At 37.9% G+C, this 18,432-nt stretch overlaps 1 protein-coding gene across 4 annotated transcripts in view; it reads left to right on the top strand.

Annotated features, from left to right (window-relative positions):
* Rgs7 (regulator of G protein signaling 7) overlaps window positions 1–18,432 on the top strand; it is a 395,350-nt gene that overhangs the window by 302,643 nt on the left and 74,275 nt on the right. For all 4 annotated transcript variants that reach the window (XM_021156734.2, XM_029479845.1, XM_021156749.1 and 1 more), the window contains exons 5-6: window positions 5,205–5,311; window positions 8,921–8,972. In XM_021156734.2, the coding sequence (XP_021012393.1) occupies window positions 5,205–5,311; window positions 8,921–8,972 (159 nt within the window). The remainder of the gene's footprint in view (window positions 1–5,204; window positions 5,312–8,920; window positions 8,973–18,432) is intronic.

Below are 18,432 nucleotides of genomic sequence, written 5' to 3'. Positions count from 1 at the left end.
GGTCCTTTCAGCAAAATCTTGCTAGTGTATGCAATGGTGTTCTAAATCCATTTAAGCTCATTCTGTAGAGGAAGTCTGAATCCCTTTACTCAAATACCTTATCATGAAATTCATGTGACCAATAAGCCAAAGAGAGCAAAATAAAGTGAAAGAGAACTATGGTTAAAGACATTAAAAGAGTGTGCCAGCTAAGCATTGAAGAAGTTTTAATGTTACATAGGTTACTATGAAGAGAGTATAGAGCTCAAGTTTGGTCTGGACATTTGTTTTTAAAAGGAGATATCAGGTAATATCCATCAAATTAGAGTCATGACTTGGTTTCCAGAATCCTCTTTAAACTGAAATTTTCTCCAAGTTCCTGGGAAAATATCTTGTGTTCTAACAAGTGGGGAGGTATGCACCTGTAATCCTTTGGCACTTGGAGGCCAAAGTGAGAATCATATATTCATAGTCAGCCTGGGCTACATAGTAAGTTCCAGGGTTATAAAAGACACTGTCTCAAGGGAACTGACAATAACAAAACACACACACACACACACACACATTGGGTTTCATGTATGCATGTCAGCATTAATTCCCATGGTACACTCTTTGGTTGTGTTAGTCCTTGACACAGTTGGGTTCTGCATGGCCTTCCTACCAGGGGGTTTTCTTGCTGGCATCTTTCAATTGTGCTTTGAAGAATATGTTATCTCTGTAAATATGAAGTGTGTGTGTGTGTGTGTGTGTGTGTGTGTGTGTGTGTGTGTGTGAAACAGGCATATGCTAGAGCAGACACATTGTGGTACCACTAAAAGAACCTGATTTGATCACCTAGAGGAGTCAGCCGAGTTGGGTTAGGAGTGTTTGCTATGATGCAGAAGTCTAGTCTAATACCAGCTTCCCAGCTCCTTTTGACTACATGAAGTGGTACAGATTGAGTCATTTTCTATCAACTAACATCTCATAGCATTTGTCTGTGGTGCTGATGTGCTAAGGGCACTGCACACAGAGAACTTTAGAACAGAGGTATTTTCTTTACTTCATGTTCCAGAGGACATGAATGCCCAAGGGCTAGAAGGTCCTGGCTGGAGTTACACAGCTTCTAAGAAGTGGATTTTAAGTCAGGTAGTATATTGCACAACTTCCATACTCCACAGTTTTTAGAAAAAAAGTATTTGCATGGGTTGAACACTTGGGTATATTTCTCTGTGCTGATTAAATTTATGATTATGTTTTTGTTTCTTCCAAGCAGAAGCCATTTTAAAAAGTGTGTATAGTATTCAAATATGTATACACATGTTCAAATGTGTGGGAACATACACCTATGTTGGCATGTGGAGACTGGAAGTTGATTTGAGGTGTCTTCCCAGATTGTTCTATCTTATGTTTTATGACTAGAGTCTCTCACTTCAATCTAGCTCTTGCTAATCAGACTACTATAGTTAGCTAGTTTTCACTGGGTAGCCTTGGTCTCTACCTTCTAAACACTTCGACCACAGGTGAGTTCTGATACCTTCAAGGTTTTCACATGTGTGTTAGGAATCTGATCTCCAGTCTTTGCTCTTACACAGCAAGCAATTTACCCACTGAACCATAACTTCAGCCCCTAAACAGAATCTACTTTGCTGCATCCAGTATCTATCCTTTATTATCACTTGCTATTTACATTTTTTAAAATCTATTTTTGTAACCAGCAAAAACCAAGTAATACTTGGATTTTTTCAATGTGGAAATGATGTTTAAAACAAGATGGAACCCCAAGTTATTTCGTTCACTACCTTCTACTCCTGAGAAAATAGAACTGCTTTAGAAAGTCCTAATCCAGGAAGAGTCCATTTCTATCTGTCTTTACTGGAGTATAAAAATGTTCTGTATGTATAATTTCCACAAATGCCCGACTTTGCCCTTTCAAATGCCAGTTCTATCAGATCTTAAAGATTATGTTTCGAAGAACTTCTGACATGACTACACCCTATTTCAAGGAAAGCTTTCTTCTTTCACTTGGAGTCATTCGGATGAGAGTCTTGTTAGTTTACTATATAGGCAACTTTCCCTTGTAAACATCGTGATATTTCCATTTACTCACTAGCTAACATAACTTTTCTTTAGACTTCCTTGTGACATACACCTGGATAAATCCTAATGAAATCTAAACTATATGCTAGGAATGACTCAGATGAATTTTTAATATAAATATATTTTGTGTGTGTATGCATTTGAACGTATATACAGATGTATTTGGTTTTTACTTTTAAAACATGTTTTTAATGAAAATAGAATAGAATTACATCACTTTGCCCTCCAATGCACCCTTCCTCCAACCCCTCCTAAGAGCTTCTTTAAGCCTTTTAAAAATTATTGTTACATAGAACTGTATTTCATAAAATACATCTACATAAAACCTAAGTAAAAGATTTTGACTAAAATGCATAGAATTCAGTGAAAAAAATCACAATTATTGTTTTCTTGGCCACGACACTTTTCTATGTTTGTGAGATAGTTTGTTGTCTCTGAGAGGCTTCAGTGTTGAGTCTTTGGATAATACTTGATTTTGAAATTGAGGCTATAAATATATAGCTCTTCACACAGAATTAAAAGATTATAACATTAGTCCACCTTTTAATATTTGAAGTACTGTGGCAAAAATAAAAACAAATTAGTTGTTAGAACTCTCTGCTTTTATATATGCCACTAAACATCACCTCCAGGTTTGAGGTGAGGGAGGGCTGAGTACCTGAGTTTGGCACAGCTGCTACCAGCTTTTCACATGGTGACAATCTGGGGATGTCTTTCTTAGTGCACACATCACTTGGATATCCAAATGGGTGAAAGGAAAAACTACAATGTTTTGGTTGGTGTGTTGTTGCACTTGAGCTGTGTGGGGGAGGCAAATATCACTCATACATGAAGATTAATTAGTGATTAGTTTGCTGAGCAGCTGGAGGATGCTAAGCCATCTGCTGTGCCATTGTTGGGAGGACGATCTTGACTGAGTACTCATTAAACTTTTCTAATACTCCACTTACACATTACCACTGCTCTCCCAGGATCTTATTAAGTTGAGGTGATGATAGGATTTTAGGAGCAGTTGGATCATGGAAGCATGTAGCTCTGTGATTACCATTAAGTAAAGAAATAAACCTTGAGACCATTCATTCTAACACTAAGATCTCTTAGTAGCAGTTATGCATGTAATATCAACATAAGCTTTTCTCCACTACACAACAGCTCATATCAGATCCTTGAAGAAGTATTTTGAAAAGACAACATGAACATTAATATTGACTTAGACGCTCTGAACAAACCTTTCATAATAACAAGGAAACCATTTTGGCCTTTACCACGTAGCAGTGTTTCTCCTATTTGGGATGTGTTGTATATTTGGAGTCTTTGTTTATCTATCACACAATATTGGTTATGTAGGTTCATGTTCCCAAGTCCTAAGTCAGACACAAAGTTTGCTTCCCTGGACTTTTCACCCATTTATTATGTAATGACTTCATGGTGGAAATGATGTTTATAGTCTCAGACTTTCCTAGCATTTGACTAAAGACCTAGAAGTTATTTTATAAGACTCGTTGGAAGGTCAGTCTATTTAAAGATAAAGGTTTGACTTTACCTTGACCTGGGTTGTACATACCACTGAGGAAGAAACTAGTTCATAATCTCTTAGAGGGGATTCCCATCAATAAAATTCTATGTGAGGATAATAACCAAATGATCATGACAAATTTTACAGCACCAAGCATATCTAGAGAATTCCTCAACAAGGAGCAAAATGATACTGTATACAGTCAAATCAAATGAATATATACTATTGTTCCTCAAGGGAAAGTGGAAGTTCACCGATAGGGTTCTTAACACAAAGTCCTTATTAAGGCCTGTATGTGATAGCACTACATGAAGAAGAACCTGCAAATACCAATACAGTGTGCAATGATCCTGGAATCTGACTGGGTGAAGAGAATCAAGCTGACACTCACTGGTCTGGGGCTTTGCTGACTGCAGGGTCCATGTGTTAACTTTCACTACATTTTTCTAAGATTCATCAAGACATTAGCTCCTAACTGCCTTTCATGTTTCCTTATTTTTGAGGTTTGTTTGGCTTACTGAGTCTCACCGTCTCCCAGGCTTGCAGTTGGGAAGTAATTTACTCACTTTCTCTACCACTCTATTTTCTGTTCTTCTGTCTGTACTCTGCAATCATCCTTGTGTGCTGTAACTTAATTTCTTTGGCTGGTACATGTGCTAATACTATTTCCCAGCACACAGACTCTAAAACCAAAGACTAGAAATGACTGTAAGAAGATAAGTGACCCACCTTAAATTTCACAGCTCAGGGCTGGTTGCCAAAAGCATGCAAGGACTCTGAACTGACCAAAGCTGTAGGCTTCTGGTCATTGTTATTGCTTAGCTTTCCTCAAAGATCCTCTTACATTTTCATTTGATGGCCAACTCCAAAATAATGAGAAGAGTATGAGGACTGTCACCATTTAGAAGAGTCAGCCACCCTCAATCAGCCTTGTCAGAGGCAAATCTGGAGAAATGGAGCACCAGGGAAGTCCCTTAAAACGTTGTAAAAAATCATTCAGTGTATAAGCCATAAAGTATAACACTCCCAGACATCCCTTAGTTACTATGCATAGGTCCTGGTCTCACATCATTGACATCATTACATATACCAGCATGTACCTTTCCTATAACCTCACAAGGTTTATTTATTATCTTTACAACAAATGTGGGAAGTACCAAGAGTCTTTGTATCATGCTACAATATGTGTCTGTAATGTTTTTTGTTTTCCTATGCTCACACATGATCTAGAATTTTAACTAAAACATGTTGATGCTCAAGAGAAAGGTCTAAACTTTGAAATGAGAGATTATATGCACATACTCACACACACACACACACACACACACACACACAGAGAGAGATACACAGACACACAGGCAGACATACATATAGAGAGACATATACACACAGAGAGACACAGACACACAGAGACACACACAAATGCATGCACGTGCACACAACTTTGTAGAGAAAGATCATTCTATGCAACAGGGACTTGATCAGGAAGATATCATAAGTTTGGTACAAGAATGTGCTGAAAGGGAACCAGACAATGACCTTCATTTGTAATCAACAACAACGACAAATTCCCGTAAACCTAAAGGGCTTTCAAGTGCTGTTTTCATTTTGCTTTGCTTTCTTGGAACAGTGGAGGCTCTCCATTTGGGAACGCTAATGGCTGCCCATGGCTACTTCTTTCCCATCTCAGATCATGTCCTCACACTCAAGGATGACGGCACCTTCTATCGGTTTCAAGTAAGTGGAGACACAGATACTCTTTCACAGCAAATCAGAACGCCTGAACGTTGTTTCTCCATGTTTACAGACCTTTGGGAAACTATTACGTAGTTTTCTTAAGCTACTTAGAAAGTAATTAATGTTCAGGTGAAAGCATGAGAATCAATTGTCACATACCAATGGGAAACTGTGGAAGCTGAATGGTGTAAAGACTAAAGTTATATTTCAACATAAGAGACCTTAAGGAAATTCCAGGTAGTGACTTACTGGAATCAAGAGAAATAGGGAAGACATCAGTTGTAAATCACATCTAGCTAGTAGGAAGATCTAACTAAACTTGAGAGATCTACTAAACTTATATTCCCATCACTACTATTAGTAGTAATCCATTACTACCTGCTGTCCCAGCAAACTCCCTGAATATGTAATATTAATGATTGACAAGGCAATTATCTATATGTGTCTAACTCTTCTTGTTTTTAAGAGACAGTATTTACTATTACAGGGTTACATTTTTATACAGTTCTAATTTTAGATGTTTTTCACATAGAAGCTATAAGTAGACTAAAAAATTCTCACCAATTTTGAAGAAATGATTGCTTTATGCTTACAAAAATATGTCCACCAATAGGATAAATAAAAGTTCTGACATACAAAGCAAAAGCAAACAAATAAACACAGAGACAAAAACAAAAAGAAATCTTATTCAGAATGGAAATACTGAATATGGCTGCTCACTTGAGAATTATCCAGCTTAATTTTTTTTTAATCAAGAAACAAAAGAGTTCAGCCATAGCCCTAGGTTACTGATAATGTATTGAATTAGTCACAATTTAAAACCTATGTCTCTGTTCTCAACCTTCCCAGAACAAAAATTGTTTGAATGTTTTAATCATGCTTGTGAGTCATGAATGAAGGTTCAATGCACCACTGCACAGCCAGAGAAAGAAGAGAATTTTAAAGTTTTAGGATACAGTGAGGGACACATGGGAGGAAGTGGCATATTTATCACATAACTATAAAATTTAGGCAGAGGTTATCAAGTTCAATGGGCTATTAGATATGTCTTATGCAAATCTATTAAAATTATATTATTAATATCGATTATCGTATGTCCCATATTTTTAAAAATCTATCTACCTGTGTAATAAGATCTAAATATGACAGGTTAGCAAATCTGGTTATTAGTGATTCCTATAACAAGGCTAAAGTAATCAAGAACAGAGTCAGAGTGAAGTAAATATCTACCTGTAAAGTAGCAAGTGTCAGTCTCTGTTTGAACAGCTCTAATAAGAAAAAGACATGAGGGTTTCCAGTGTCTTTTTCCGTTTTCAGGCTGGTTCAAAGCAGCAGACATGTCTTGCATTGAATTGAATTGAATTGAAATTCACCACCTTGGAAGCAATTTAAAAGCAATGGGTTAAGTTCTTAATGCCTTCAGTGGACCATGTAGATTCCAGACATCATTAAGAACATAAAGAAGATGTAGGACATGTATTTGAGGTAACCAGAATGAGAGCCAGAACCAGAGCTTAATTTTATTGCTGTGACACAACAAATGTGCGTAATAGTCTTAGTACGTTTTAGAAATGTGGGTTTTTTTTTAATTTTAGGTTTACTGTAAGCTTTAAATTATGTAGTCACTCTCTCTTTGTTAACTGGAAGTGAGACTTGACATGATTCCCAAGGCCAAACTCACATCTCCCTCACAGAGTTGGTGCATGGACTATGTAGCCGAAGGCTAGTGAGTAATGACCAGGAACTGGAGTGAGTTCTGTAGAAGCAAAGGTGGCTAGCTCTGGAAAAGAGACATGCTTGCATTAAAACATCCTAAAGTCTGGAATGTCCGCAGGCATAGGTAACAAATATCAAAATATAATGGCTTGTTATTCCCTCATAACTTCTTATTATAAGTCAAAATTTTTTTTCCTGAGAAAAGTTTCCAATTTTAATGGAAAATGTTGGTTTTGTGGCATTTTTCTATAAGTTCTGGAGATAAAATTCTCTTTTTCTACTCATAAGATTCTGTCTCACTCACTCACACACTCACACTCACACACACACACACACACACACACACACACACACACTCACTCACACACACTCACACACACACATACTCACATACACACTCACATTCACACACAGAGACACACACACACTCACACACACACACACTCACACACACACACTCACACACACACACACACACAAATTAAGCAACACCAAAAATTCAATATTCATTCTGAAAGGTTTGTCAAAAGTGGGAGACCTGCATGAAAGAAGTCTTTAGCTACTTCACTCCTCATGGCTTTACTGAAATTTCATTTCTAAGAAATCAAATCTTCAAAGTTCTCTCTCCCACAGAGTTAAGTGAGATTGGAGAGGATGAGAGTGTTCCATATACGTCTTCCCATCCCTCTTAACCTAGGGGTTCAATCTTTTTTTCCTTCCGAATTCCTACTGTGATTTTGTTCATATGCGCAGAGAACTACTATTAGTAGCCTTCTTTATTAGGTTGAAGTAATTTCAAAGAAGTAGAGGGTAAGTCAAGATCCTCTGGTGGTATCAGACCAGTTGGAAAAGAGCCCTTCCTAAAGAACTCAATCAGTTCTTCACAGCATCCCTTTCTACGTCTTTAAGAGTCACTCTGCTAAAGAGGAAAATTATCAGACAATCAGAAATTGCCCAAAATATGCTCATTGCTCATAAATGATCAGTATAATTAGTTGATACATATAATCAACCCTCTGCACGTGCATCTACAGCCACTGATCTCTGAGTCCTTGCATCATTCCTGTTAGGGGAATGGAGTTGCTGATGCTAATCTCTGCTCACCAGGAATCTTGAGGCTAAGTTCAGCTAGCAGGCTTAGAAAAATCCTTAAAACATACCATTTTAATTACCTTAAGGTTTTAATCCAGATCAAACTTTCTTTTTTATTTCACTCAGTGTAACTCCAAGAACATTACAGAGTCAGAATTCTTTCTGGCTATTGTTAATCATTTCAAAGATATTATCAGTTTAAAAAATGATTTCTGGTTTATGCATTTTAAAAGGTTACAGCAATAAATGCCTTTATGAAGCAATGCTTTTCTAAGAAAAGGTCAAAGGTCATCTAGTTGACTAATGTTAAAAGCTGTATTACATAATTAATAGACTCCTGCAGATAATTGACAAATCCCAGGGAATGTTTCTGTCAGCTAAAGTTTTTGAATCTATGAAAAGCAGTAATGAAATATGATGCATAGGAAGAAGTCATTATATGTGAACATGGTTCATTCTAAACCTTGCTGAACATAATATTCTGCTTTCAGCCTCCTCTGAGGCTGAAACAGACGCTTTTGTTTGGATAATGCAGTCATATTCTTTAACTTGTGTGCATTTGGTGAGATACTAGAAAATGAACACCACTTTTCAGCCCTGATGACATTTGGCAGGTCTGAAGGCTTTGAAATTTGTCAGTACATCTAGATGAGAACCTTGTAATGCCTCTCTGGGAGCTTTCTCTTGGTTTAAAATGTATGTTGTAAGATAGCCACTGACGATAAACACAGACTGCAAAACAGAAAGTCTACTAAATATTTATGTGTCTAACCAAGATTCCTCTTTTTTTTTTCTCCATAGACACCCTATTTTTGGCCATCAAATTGTTGGGAGCCAGAAAACACAGACTATGGTCAGTATAATACTCAGGTTTTTTGGTTTGGTTTGGTTTGGTTTGGTTTGGTTTGGTTTGGTTTGGTTTGGTTTGATTTTGTTGGCCTTAACCACTTATGTGTCTATATAACAAGCACTTGAATTCTGTTGCTTTTATTAACGAGAAAGTAAACCACAGTTCTAGTTATGGATCAATGTTGATAACACTCAACTAATGTATGGAAGCTTATTCGACAGTAAAGTGCTCTCTGCATCTGTTAAAGAAGAGCCCCTGCTTACACTGGAGTGCTATAAACAACCCTCAAACGGTTGTGGTTGGTTTTCCATAGCATCCTAGGTAACTAGGGAGAGTGACAAATGGTTTCCAGAGAGCCAGACTTCTACCTAGTTCTCCTTCAGCTTCCCCAGACTCCCCAAACCTGTACTTTGCTTGATGTTATCAAGATGTCCTGTGATCCTACACCAGAAGGTTATGTTAAACATAGAAAGGCCACAGGTAAGCCAAAAAATGTACAATAGCAAATTTAATCCTAATAAATGGAATTTAGTGACCTCAGCATAATCCAAGCTCAATTACTGAAGATTTCAATTAAGCTTTATAAGGAAAATCTTACCCCTAAACAGTGTTCATCTTCATACATTTTCCTGTAGGTAATATTTTCCTGAAGTAAGATTTACAAATTTTAAATGCTGTGTCTACAAATGTTTATTGAAAACTATTCCTATGCCTTTTAGTAGATGATGGCAGGAGTCAATAGTTTATCAAAAGCATTCATTAGCACATAGGCTAGACAAGAGAGTGGAATCTTACAAAAAGAGTTTTTGGTAAATTGCCATGTTAATATGAATTTCATGTGTGCAGAATGATAATAAATTTTAAAAGAATAAAAGATTGACTTAGTGTGGTGGTGATGGGTGGTGTCCCAGGATGATTTCACAAAAGAACTGGTAACATCTGAGACAGATTTAAGAGTATGAAGAGGAAATCTTAGACACTGTTATATTGCTGCAAAGGAACACTATGACCAAGGCAACTTATAATGGAAGGTGTTTAAGTAAGAGCTTGCTTACAGTTTCAGAGCATTAGTTTATAATCATCATGATGTGGAGCATGGCAGCTGGCAACTGCTTAGACCTGGAATAGTAACTAAGAACTTATTCCCAATCCATAGGCAGCAGACAGGGAGAGAACAGGATTGGTCCTGGTCTGGGCTTTTGAAACTTCAGAGTCCACCCCTAGCTTAACACCTCCTCCACCAAGGTCACATTTCTGAGTTGTTCCGAACAGTTCTACTAAGTGGGGAACAAGAATTCAATCACATGGTCCTATAGGGTCCATTCTCATTCTAAGCACTATCTGTGGTGATGATACAGGAAATGTCTTACAGTTTCTACTGCTGTGATGAAACAGCATGATCCAAAGCAACTTGGGGGACACGGGGTTGACTTTACTTGTACTTCTGTATCTTGCTTTATCATTGGTTAAAGTTTTAAAAGGAAATCAGATAGGGCTGAAGGGCCTAGAGGCAGGAGCTAATATAGAGGCCATGGAGGCCCACGATGGACTGGGCCCTCCTGCATCATTCACTAATTAAGATGATGCTAGCTGCGTATGTAGCAGAGGATGGCCTAGTTGGTCATCAGTGGGAGGAGAGGCCCTTGGTCCTGTGAAGGTTCTATGCCCCAGTATAGGAGAATGCCAGGGCCAGGAAGGGAGAGTGGGTGGGTTAGGGAGCAGGGGAGGAGATAGGGGATTTTCAGAGAGGAAACTAGGAAAAGGGATAGCATTTGAAATGTAAATAAAGACAATGTCTAATAAGATGATGCCCTATAAACTCACATATGTGCCAGTCTTATGGAAACATTTTCCCAATTGAGATTCCCTCCTCTAAACTGACTCTAGCCTATGTGACAAGTTGGCACAAAACTAGCCAAAACTAGCAAAGGGACTAATATACTATGCAAAAGCATGAGAGCTTTCACAGTATCTTGGCTTTCTTTTGGACTTCCCCTGGAGAATCATCTTCAGAAGGAAACTGTAGGGAAATCCATAGAAATAATTGGAGTCATCCTTCCTAATCTTCTTTGTAGAAACCTGAAGTTAGTAGGTAACCCTAGCAGAAGGTATTCAAGCATGCAAACAGAAAAAAATAGTTTATAGAATGCTGTCAGATTAACATAGAAACTAGATCATTCCATGACCTGAATAGAAATGCCCATTTCTTCAGCTGCCACTCACAGCCCTCAAAATTGAAACTCTTGCAGAAGGTTGAGAACCAACTGCTAATGTGCTGTTGATCACTGGACCCTCTGGCCAAAGGTGGGAATATGTCTAGGGACCTAACCATAGGGTATATGCTATTCTAGTAGAGGAAACACCTCCCAGAGAAAGACCTAGATCCAATGGTTATGACAGAAAGACTAATGAATACCTTTGAGGGAAGTGGAACACACTTCTCAAGCTCAGGTAGCTACTTCTCAGATGAGAACAGTGATCTTGACTTTGGGACATGATTGGAGTAGTTTGTACTAATACACGTAAGGAGATTGCTGTTGTTTCTGCTCCAGTCTCGCTAAAACAAACTAGTGACTTTTACCCTTTGTTATTGACCACCTTATGCAATGGCCATCATATACTCTGTTCCCTGTAGTAAAGAGAGTTCTTATTCTTAGTGTTTCTCTTTCTCTGACCTTTGTCTCTTCCATATGACTGTTGAGTGCCCACAATTTCAGTCCATGTCTGATGATGTGGCAGTAGATTTATATCCATTGAGTGCCTGTGGAAAAGCCATGGTCTCCACAGCAAATCCCTTATAGAACATGATTCATCGCTGTCATCCAACACATGCCTTTCAGCTCTACACTGACTCTTACTGGTGTCGACATCACAGGGAATCATGTCCTGAACTGTTTCCCAGAACTCTGCTGGCCTCTTTGTAAACTGACTGTCACCACATTGTTAAATTATCCTATTTGCTTTTCCCTGATGATGCATATTCTGATTGATTTTATAATTGGCTTATTTTGATCACCATAAGACTGTTCAGTGATCCATGGCTTATATTCTTAGGTGCAAATAAATTATACCACCAATTTGAATGATTCAGTTTTTTTTATTATTATTTTCTACTGGTATTTGTTTAAAATATTCTGTTAAGAACCCTTCTTTAAAAGAATACTCATGATATAACATACTTGGCTGGGGATCTAAAGTATAGTTACTATTTAGGCTCTATTTTCTAGGACAATTTCAGGGCCGATGAGCAAATGAATTGGTTGCTTTATTTTATTTAACTTTATTGTTTTTAATAGTCTCTCTAAATAGCCCAACCTGACCTCAGACTTACAACCCACCTACTTTAGCTCTGAACGGTGAATTTAAAAGCTATGTGAAACTATAAAGAAAGTTTTAAAAAAGTATCTCTCACTTTTTTGAAATCTAGACCTTTTTTTTTTTTCCACCTCCAAACTAGCTTATTCTATTTGCTGTGTAGAACACAAATCTCTAAAGATCAACCTATATGGAAAAATACACTTTCATAATCTTGGTACTACATTGTGTTTAACAACTAAAATAAGACAATATGGAACACATCTGTATGGATTCTATTGTTAGAAAATGAAGGTGGGGTAATTTGCACATTGTTTGTGGAAATACAAAAAAGTAAAACATTTGCTATCCAGACTCATTAAAGCTGAAGTAAGACTGTGTTTCTATGGGTATATTTGAATCATTCTGGGAGACCTGGTCTTGCAGCGAAGACTAGAGGTCAATGCAAGATGAAGCACAAGACAACTTTGGTAAAGAGGTAGACAATGTCAGTGGTGACAAACAAGCAGATAACAAAGACAGGGTTTTTTCTGCCGTATCTGTTTGCATGAGTTGAACGTAAAGGAGTCCAGGGAAGGAATTTTAATGAATATCCAATGTCCAGACAGGATTTTTTTGTTTTCGTTCTATTTAGACAAGACCTATATTTTGAAGCTTCAAAACCCCGATGGGGCCTAAGTTATTGTATCTAGCCTCAATTTAGAGATCTACCTGCTTAAGCCTCCTGATTTTTACAACAATATGCATGTACCACTATATCCATCTAAATGGAATTTTATGCTGAAGAAATAGAAGTTTCCCATAAGGACAAGAGACCCTAGTTGCCTCCTTTCAATTAGGCCATTCAAATTCCAGCCTTGCCTTTAATTTTTGGTACATTACTTTGATATATTATTCATTGTGGACTTTTTAATAATATTTTTAAATAATATATTCCAACATTGTTGATCTTGATTACCGAGAACTATGTTTTCTCTGGTGATGTTAATGAAGCTGGTGATGCATTTGGCCCTGGGGCCATCTTTGAAGACATACTTGATCATGTGGATGAGTATGGTACCCACAGCCTGAATTGAAAGAACTGAGAAATATACAGCTAGAAGGAAAACAGTGAAGATTTAGTACGTCAGTACTATAATGTATAGAGCAGAGAACTTTGTAGGATGCTTCTGAAATCAATACATGGCCCTAGAAAAAGAAACTTTGAATTTTCTTATAAGGCCCATCTATCATTAAAAAACTGTTCTGAGCCTTACATTATGATTACAAGAGGACAATGACTTGTGCCCCAGGAAATATTCAGTGAAGTCCTGTCAATCGCTCCAAGATGCCATGGAGCCTTTCAGACCTACAAAGAGAGATTATGCTTGAGGGCACTAAGTAACTATACAAGACTAATTTCCACTTTCCAAAACCATGCTAAAGTGACATAAGACAGACGGGGGAGCTGAGGTGTTCTTAGATGGTAATAGAGAGCCAGGGAAAACAAAGCATTCTTACTGGCGTGGCATCATTGCAGCAAGACTTTGCATTAAGCAAATTATTTTCCTAAAGGAACAGGTTCAAAACCGATCAGTTACCATTGGTAGAAAGTTTACTATGTCTAAACATTTGTGTTTGAGAGTGGGATGACTGGAAACTCATGGACTGATTTAAAAGAACCTAAAAACAGGCAGAAAAGCAAAATCAATTTGATAGTTTATAAGGTTTCAAAACTGGATCAAAACTTGAATAGCTGACAACAATGCCTGAGATATATGAATATATTAATAACTTCATTATATATAGTATTGAGATTCTGAGAGCTCAAGATGCTGGGGAAAGGGAAATCATTCTATTTTTTAAAAAACTGGAAATTATTTATTCTTGGTGCAGCACACAATTCTTTCAAATAGCTCTATCCATTTACCAAAAATAATGTTTTTTTCAATGTGACATCAACCGATATTTATTATATAACAGTTCTCATTTTAGAAGTGCTCTAAGAGATCATCCACCATTCTATTTTACAGTCTGCTTCCTAAATCCATGGGCATTTATTTGCTTTTAATATTTATCACTGTTCTGTGTGCTTAGAAAATCAGGTGTTAGTGGTTCCTAAAACTGTATTCTAGTGAGCAGATTTTTAAAAATTAGTAAACTTGAGTCACTACTGATCCAATGGATTTTAAAAGGATAGCAACGGAGTATTATACTTTTAAGTATGAAGACACGGAGAGATTAAAGATAAAGTAATAAATAAATAGCTGCCATGTCACTGTGGTTGAAATAAATCTACAGTAGATATCTTAGTCAGTATTCTATTGCTGGGACGAGACAACATGATCAAGGCAACTCATATGAAAGAAAATATTTAATTGGAGACTTTCTTACAGTTTCCGAGGGTTAGTCCATTGTTATCATGGCCAGTAGTATGGAAGTATTCATGGTGCTGGATCAGTAGCTGAAAGTTACATCCTGATCCATAGGCCAAGAGAGAGAACTGGGACTAACATGAATTTCTGAAACCTCAAAGCCCACTACTCCCAAGGATGCATTTCTTCCAACAAGGCCACATCTTCCAATCCTTCTTAAATAATGCCACTCTCCCTGATAACTAAGCATTCAAATATAAGAGCCTAATAGGGGCCATTTTTATTCAAATACTGTAGTGGAAAAATTAATTTTAGGTAAAGTGGAAGAATAAGTAAAGTACAGAAGATTTTTAAGACAGCAAAACTGTCTTTATGAGAGTAGAATAGGAGATAAATGTATTTGTACACTTGTGGATATTCACAGAATGTTCAAGCCAGCAAATGAAACATTGTGCCAACTACAGATTCACACATATTAATTAATGTATGGAGAGTGGCTCTAACTTAACCAACATACCACACTAATGTACGGTGTTTATTACCAGGGCAGATGCAATGACATTACATAATATGAAACTGCAAATCCTACTCATCTTTTCCTTAAACCTTACAAAACCCTGAAACTGGCTTTCTGGAATTAGACTGTGTCTAAGTATAGGGTTTAGAACATGTCACTATGTTTGTCCTCTTTGAAGCTCTCCACATTTCCCGGTTATGTGGCTTGCTGTGTTAGTTTCTAGGGTAGCCATAAAAAGCTGTCACAGCCTGTGTGGCTTGAGCAACATGACTGGTTCCCATAAATAAATGGTAGGCATCCTCTGCAGAGAAATTAAAAAGCAAGCTCCTGCAGGGTTGGCTTCTTCCGAATCTCTTCGGTTTTCAGAAATCTGACTTTACTATATCTCACCAGGCTGTCTCCCTAAACAGTTGCATCTCTGATATCTCTACTCTTCCTACAAGAACACAAGTCATCTTGGATTAGGACCCTCGCCTGTTTCTTTAGTGGCCTTATCTACCAAAAAAAGTCAAACCATGAGGTTATCGTGAGGTAGAGGCTCATGACATGATTTGAGAAGAGGACTTATGTTTAGTCTTTACTTTAAAGAAATTTTCTGCATGTTTTTTTTTTCTCTTTATGTTACAGCTCATATTTAGATTGTTGATAATTTTAGTCATTTGAATTTGTTTCATTTATTGTTTCAAAGTTTACTGACTTATCAATTCTCTCCAGTCTACTGATAAACCCATGGTTTTAATTTAAAAAAATTAAAATTTTTATTAGTTATTTTTTCTTTTTATTAGATATTTTCTTTATATACATTTCAAATGCTATCCTGAAAGTTCCCTATACCCTCCCTCCACCCTGCTCCCCTCCCCACCCACTCCCCCATCTTGGCCCTGGCATTCTCCTGTATTGGGGCATATAAAGTTTGCAATACCAAGGGGCCTCTCTTCCCAGTGATGGTCAACTAGGCCATCTTCTGCTACATATGCAGCTAGAGACACGAGCTCTGGGGATACTGGTTAGTTCACATTGTTGTCCCACCTATAGGGTTTGCTCTTGCCTCTCCTGATTCCAACTCTTCCTGTTTCTCACTCCTTAATGCATGATCTCATATTTAATTTATTAATATATGTAGATACACAGATTTTTGTTTGTTTATGTATTTATTTATGCTGAGGGCAATGTCAGATTTCCCTCATCCCCACTGGCATATCAACTGGTATACTAGTTGCAAATCTCTTGATTTTTTTTCTATTTATTTATTTATTTATTTATTTATTTATTTATTTATTTATTTATTTTGTTAGAATGTTTACCTCCACGATTGCAGGTCTCACGTGTTCTTACTTCACACTACTTCACACTACTTGCTTTTACTATGGATATAATTGTATTTTAATCATAGTTCTTTTTAGTTTTATGTCTTAAGAGTTATCAACACTTCTGCACTTGAATAACATTCACACACAGTCATTCAACACAACTTGTCCTTCAGCATGCCTTGGAACTTGCTATTGAAAACAAACCATGCTGTGCTAACTAGTAGAAATGACGACAAATCAACACATGTTCAGTATGAAGAGTATGCTGTCTGGCTTAGCAATTATTTTTCCATTTTCTACAGCCGTGGGTTTTGTAGACTACACCTTTGGTCCTTGTTTTGACTGTCTCTCTTTTGATTTCTTGCTTTCTTCCTCCTCTCCCTCCTCCTCCTCCTCTCCTTCCTCCTCCTCCTTCTTTTCTTCCTCCTTCTTTTCCATTCATTTCTTTCACTTTGCATCCTGATTGAGCCCCCTCTCTCCTTCCAGTCCTCCCTCACATAGCCCCCTTACTCCTTTGAGTAGTGGGAAGTCCCCCTGGGCACCAGCCTATCCTAGCACATCAAGTCCCTGTAGGACTGGGTACATCCTCTCCCAATGAGGCCAGACAAGGAAGCCCAATTAGGGGAACAAGATCCACAGGCAGGCAACAGAGTCATGAACAGCGCCCACTCCAGTTGTTGGGGGACCCACATGAAGACCAAGCTGCATATATGCTAGAAATGAATGGGTGTTGGGGGCAGTAGGCCCAGCCCATGTATGCTTTTTGGTTGGTAGTTCAGTTTCTTGGAACCCCCAAGGGTCCGTGTTAGTTGACTCTGTTGGTCTTCCTATGGAATTCCTATTCCCTCTGGGTCCCTCAATCCTTCCAACTCTTCCATAAGACTCCTCAAGCTCAGTCTAATGTTTAGCTGTAGTCTCTACATCTGTTTCAGTCAGCTGCTGGATGGTGCTTCTCAGAGGACAGTTATGCTAGGCTCCTGCCTGCAAGTATAACAGACTATCATTAATAGTAACAGGGATTGATTCTTTGCCATGGGATGGGTCTCAAGTCAGGTGGGTCATTGGTTGGCTATTCCTTCAGTCTCTGCTCCATCTTTCTCCTTTCACTCCTTATAGACAGGACAAATTTTGGGTTGAAAGTTTTGTCAGTGGGTTGGTGTCCTTATGCATTCCTGGGAGACCTGCCTATCTACAGGAGGTGTTTGTTTCAGGCCCTATATTCCCCACTGCTAGAAGTTTCAACTAGAGCAGCCAGCTGTTAGGGGCTTGGGGAGGGGTAAGGGAAGGCATTTCTAGGGTTTGCCAGAGACCTGGGATGGGGAACTCCAGGGAGTCTATGAGGTTTTTCTTTCTTAAACAGAATCTTACATGTGTCTTTCTTTCAGTCATACTCCCATGTTTGTATGTAACAGACCTATTGATACCTGATGAGGTGCAAGGTTTAAAACTACACCATCTTCATACTATTAGGACTCAATCTTGCTGTGATACTGGCAAGTGATGTTCACAACTGTGGTCTTTGGATTTTTGAAATTTCTTTACATTTACGTGTACTAAGAAGACTAGATCCCAGAAGGGTTTGACACCTCCTCTCTATACCCCTGGCATTTAAGTTGGACCTTGTTAAAGGCAGAATGAGAGCTCTTCCTCTCCCTTTGTTAACAGTATGAGGGTTTTTCTCCTCTTCCTTCCTCAATCACAGAACCTGGTAGAATTCTTGGATGTATAAGTTAGAAAGATATTATTAGCCCTCTTGAAATTTCTCCCTGACCTTCCAACTCAATTCTTCAAGGAATTAGAAAGGGCAATCTGCAAATTCATCTGGAAAACAAAAAACCTAGGATAGCAAAAACTCTTCTCAAGGATAAAAGATCCTCTGGTGGAATCACCATGCCTGACCTAAAGCTGTACTACAGAGCAATTGTGATAAAAACTGCATGGTACTGGTATAACGACAGACAAGTAGA

Source organism: Mus caroli, chromosome 1 (genome assembly GCF_900094665.2).
Source record: "Mus caroli chromosome 1, CAROLI_EIJ_v1.1, whole genome shotgun sequence".
Classification (NCBI taxonomy): Eukaryota; Metazoa; Chordata; class Mammalia; order Rodentia; family Muridae; genus Mus; species Mus caroli.
The sequence above is the reverse complement of the archived record's forward strand: the minus strand, read 5'-3'. Positions and strand labels throughout refer to the sequence as shown.